The sequence below is a fragment of the Olea europaea genome, chromosome 6 (assembly GCF_002742605.1).
Source record: "Olea europaea var. sylvestris chromosome 6, O_europaea_v1, whole genome shotgun sequence".
Classification (NCBI taxonomy): Eukaryota; Viridiplantae; Streptophyta; class Magnoliopsida; order Lamiales; family Oleaceae; genus Olea; species Olea europaea.
The window spans coordinates 12,480,289-12,485,256 of record NC_036242.1 but is presented as its reverse complement, the minus strand read 5'-3'; the positions used below and the strand labels follow the sequence as shown (position 1 = coordinate 12,485,256).

Sequence of the window (4,968 nt, the reverse complement as noted above, 5' to 3'; positions counted from 1 at the left end):
CAAATCAAAACCCCAACCACAAGGGCTTTTCTTTTCTTTTTTTTTGCTTTTTTTTAATGGGGAACTTATAAGTAAGTCTTATTCTTGATGAACTTGAAGTATGAGTAGTTGAAATTTTTACTAATTAAGCTCATGTTTGTTGGGTATTATTATAAGATTTTTAGTAGATTTTAATAAAAGTTGAAAAAATATGTGATTAAAAAGTGCGGGTCCAATAAAACATCATGTTAAAATTAGTTATTGACTTTGACTTACATTAAAATCTGAATTTCATTTTTACCAAACAAGTGTTGAATGGAATGTTTATTAGCTTTATAAGAATCGGGTAAGACTTAAATGGCGAGTTTAACGCAAAAATCAGGAATATTATTAGAAGTATAACTTGATCACATCTAAAATGCATATATTTAAAAATCGTGCGTGAGTTATTCGGGAGTAGTATTTGTCATTGATAAATTAGCATAAAATAAATATGAAAATATTAAAAGAGAGAGAGAGATTTGGACTACTCTTCTTAATAAGTTTTATCTTTTAAGATGAAATATCAAACTCTATTACGGTATTAGAACTCATTGAACTCTGAGAAAATTCAATCCAATTAAAATTCAAATAAGCATTCGAATTTTAAAATTGAATTACTCAAATGAGCCACCACCATATAGGAATAGGTTAAAAAATAAATCCTACATTGAATAAATATAAAATAATAATCAACGTAAAGATTTGTCTACATTCTTTACAAGGTTCACCTTCTTAAAATGGAATATCAAGTCTTAATAGTTTTTCTAGTTTTACAGGTTCTTTTCTTCTTTAGGAAAAAAAAATTTGTGCATTTTAATTCATTTATTTATGGTTATTTTATATATATAACTGGTTCCATCCGTTATCTTTACCAATTCAAAATTCTCAATCGATCGAATAATTCTTGTGTGTGTGTGTGTATATATATACACACACACACACACACACATACAAGAATTATTCGACTTAAATTTTTGCTCCTATATATCAAAACTCATTAATTCAAGATCTTTACACTTTCTAAGAAAGAAAACGTTAAAGGAATTTTTGGGAGGAAAGAAATTAAATAGGATTTTTTTTTATTTACAATTAAAATGAACAAAACTAACAAATATTTGAATTTTATATTTTATTGCGAATATATTCTGAAAAGATGAAAAATTATATAAATAAAACTGTGGGATTGGAATACACCCTTTGCCGAAACCACACGGAAAGAGCACTAAAAGTGGTCAAAAATTTCACAAAAATGCAAATGGATTAAGAAAGAAAGAGTAAAAGAAAATTATGATAAATCAATGGGGGAAAAAAGAAGTGAGTCGACTCAGTGGGTAAGAATAAAGTTACAAGTATTGATACCATGGAATATGAAATGGTAAAGAAGAAAAAGGAGCATGAAAGTTGGATACTCCATGTCGGCTTTCCATAACAAAAATTCTTCAAACAATCTCAGTTAATAGTTGAGATTTTTTTTAAAACCGATTCCTTTAAAAATCTTACTTATAAATTGGTACATAGAAGAAGATTATGGTAAAATTGAAATGACACAACAAATGAGTAAAACGAAAATTTCATTTAAATGAACTACTTATTTAGGTGCGTCTGGAAACAAAAACAAGAACGAAAACATGAAATGAAAGAAAACTTAAGTGATTTAAATATTTTTGCTCGATATAGTCGTGTATAATTTTGAATTGAGAGGGCCATGCATAAATAATCATACTATACATCCAAATTCAAATTCAGACTCAAATTTAGATGGGACACATGTCAACGCATGATTGGACAGTTTGAAAAATTAAAACAAAAACATCCAATCATTTTCTGATTCATTAATCTATCTCTTTACTCCCCTATTTTTAATCCTGGAGAAGTACAAGTATGGCTTTATTCATGCACAAAAATATATTAGTGTTATTTTAACCTTCCAATGTTAATCATTCACCAATGATGGAAGGTTAACTAACTTAGAACAACTAAAAAGCAGCGGTCAAAAAAGTTTTTTGAATTAATCACTTGTATATATGACAAAACAACAACATAAGATGCTTCTAAAGACTGAATAGGACCCATATACATCAAATAATTAGGAATTCAGATAAATCTCCAGCCTAAGGTACAATATCAATAATAATTCTTTTTTCTTACGCTAAAATGTATAAATTAAAAGTTTAAATGGCAAAAGAAAATATTTTTATATATAAAAATTTAATTTTAAACAAGCCATCTATTGCGACTCAAATTTATTGACTCAAATCTAAGTCATATACAATTCATGAATCATATATGGCGAGACTTGACTCGTGTGAACACTGTCTAACTCTGAATATTAACGCAAGTTTATTTTAAATTCTTGTCCAAAATAGGACATAGTCCAATTACTTGTAGAGTCCACTTGATGATGAAACGATCCAATTAATTTAATAATTCAGTGTAAATAAAAGAGAAAATGTGGTGAGATATTAATTAAGAAGAGTAACATGATGATATATTTGCTCAAAATGCAGGATTAACAACTCAAAACCTGATACTGATAGTATAAGTTCCAATTAACGCATAGCATTAATTATACAGATTATGGTAGCCAAAAGTTAGTAATTAACTTCCAAAAGCGAGATCGAAAACCCTAAAACTTACCCTTAATTAGAAGCATGAAGAACGTGTAATTAATAACGAGTATGCATGACATGGATAATTCACCCGAATGGCGAGCCTCTCCCGTGTGCCATGCCACCAGCACTGACGACAGTGTTCATCCTCTCATTTGAAAACGCCGCCCTACGGGGTGAGGGCCGCTCCAGCTTCGCCGCCGCATCAAATTTCTTCTCCCCCATAACCTCACCGGAAAGCATCGGCTTTGTTTCATAAATTTCTGAAACTGAATCGATATCATTCCCTCTATGATCAGTTGACAGCGGTGGAATTTGAATTTGATGATCACCCTTAAAAGGATCATCTTGTGAACCAAGAGATGATGCTGCCGTACCCAATTCTTGCAGCCTCAGATCATCAGACCAAATTAAAGGGCTCTTCCCATTACTGTTGTTATATGGAATAGGCCTTTTTTTGTTGCCCATAAGGAAGGTATCGTTATTCGGCATGAATGCATCAATGGATGATCTGTCCATGCTTTGATGAAGTTCAAGTTGATCACCTCCATAAATGTTGAGATCTTGAAGAGATGGAAAATTCATCGGTCCAAATTCTTTCATGCCTGAAATTTCAGGCACCCCTTGATGATTTCCCATGCCTTTGTAGTTCCCTGAGGCCGCCATGTTTTCGCAGGCTAGTGTTTGGCAAGCTTTCTCCAAAATTGTCTGCATATACTTCCCTTGTGCCTCAATTCTCAGTTGAAGGTGTCTTTGCACCTGTAACATATACGTTTATATATTTTTAGCTCACAAACTATTTTTTTTTTTTGTAAATAAACAATTGTTATATATTTACCTCTAATTGTTCATGCAGTCTTCTATTCACCTCCATTTGCATCCTAATTGCATCAGTAATTTTGCATTATTTTCACTAATAAAATCATACATTCCACAGAAAAACCAAGTCTCAAAAATCCTTTTTTTTCTTATGTGCATGTTTGAGTTTAAACCCCACAAAATATTTCTGTTTAGTAAACCAAAATAAATCCAAGTATATTAAAAAATGAAAGTATTTAAAAATTGAGGTCACGGAAAAGGGGAAAAAGAAGAAGCAAAAACAAACATAAATTAATGCTTACTCGTTCATGTTACGGCCCATCATTCCGGACGACGATGCATTGTTTCTTTGAAGTTCTAGTGACGAAGCTGGAAAATTCGAACAATTCGAATATTAATTACTCTGCAAATTCGTGTAAGCTTGAGATGGATAGTAACAAGACGATATTGAAAAATAAATAAATAAATAAATAAAAATTCAGTCACCTCTCTCACCATCTCTTAGTGAATGATCATTGAACTCCTTGTGAGGCTGCTTTCCCAACCTAAATTTCTAGTAAAAATTGCAAAAGAAATTAAAGAAAAAATACAACCCTAGAAAATGAAAACTGAAAGAGAAACATATCCAGATATCCTTTAATAATTTAATACTAATTACCTGAAGATGGCTCTTGAGATGGTAGAGAGTAAGGCCCTTAACACCCATAACTCTCATGATCGTCTTCGGTGTGGCCTCTACAAAAAAAATAATAATAATAATAATTAAAGAAAATTAAGAAGGATTAGAATAGATAAAGATATGAAAATGGAAAAACAAAAAGTAGTGATGATTTGAAAAGAAGAAAATATACTATCGGGGCCTCCAAGCTGTGTAACAGCATCGACGAATCGTTCATGGAGTTCGACTGTCCACCGGAGGCGAGGCTTTGGATCTGTAGTGAGAACGAGACCTGAGTCTCCTTGAACGCACATGGGCCTTTCATGAGAATTCATAGTTAAAGGCTTCTTTGGATGGAACATTCTCTTCTCTCTCTACTCTCTCTCTCTCTCTCTCTCTCTCTCTCTCTCTAACAACTCCTATGGGAATACAGAGAGATTCAAGAACAAATGCGATGAATATATGGAGAAAAATGTACGGTGCTAGTGCACCAGGCACAAGTTAGCCCTAAAAAGGAAAAAAATGAAATTAAAAATAAATTAATGGTGATTTACTGTGGATAATTAATACACAGTATTCCACTAATTATATACTAGTAACGAAGTATTTTGTTTTAAAATTAAAGCTTTATTTATTTTTTATTTTTTTCTTATTTTGCACATTTAGAGCCCGTTTGAGCCACATTATAATGAGAATGAGAATGTGAAATAGAGCCGTTATGGGCCCCACACCAGATATAGAAATTTAAAAATGGTGGCTTGATGTGATGAATAACGGTCATATTTTTCATTTTAATAAGGTAAAAATGAAGCTCAAACAGAGGCTTAGTTGGAAATTAGGCTACGCCCCTCCTAAGTACAT

The 4,968-nt window shown here is 31.8% G+C and overlaps 1 protein-coding gene across 2 annotated transcripts; it reads right to left on the bottom strand.

Moving 5' to 3' along the window:
* Positions 1-2,487: 2,487 nt before the first annotated feature.
* On the bottom strand, positions 2,488-4,540 carry LOC111395869 (myb family transcription factor APL-like). Of its 2 annotated transcripts, none has more exons than XM_023022070.1 (6): positions 4,301-4,540; positions 4,108-4,184; positions 3,936-4,002; positions 3,752-3,818; positions 3,469-3,511; positions 2,488-3,389 (listed from the first exon to the last, which is right to left on the bottom strand). In XM_023022070.1, exons 1-6 carry the CDS (start codon positions 4,467-4,469, stop codon positions 2,718-2,720), a joined length of 1,095 nt encoding a protein of 364 aa, XP_022877838.1. In that variant the 5' UTR covers positions 4,470-4,540; the 3' UTR covers positions 2,488-2,717. The 2 variants fall into 2 exon arrangements, with proteins under 2 accessions (XP_022877838.1, XP_022877839.1); XM_023022071.1 differs by having other exon boundaries at positions 2,718-3,389; positions 3,945-4,002; positions 4,301-4,472.
* Between the last annotated feature and the right edge of the window lie 428 nt (positions 4,541-4,968).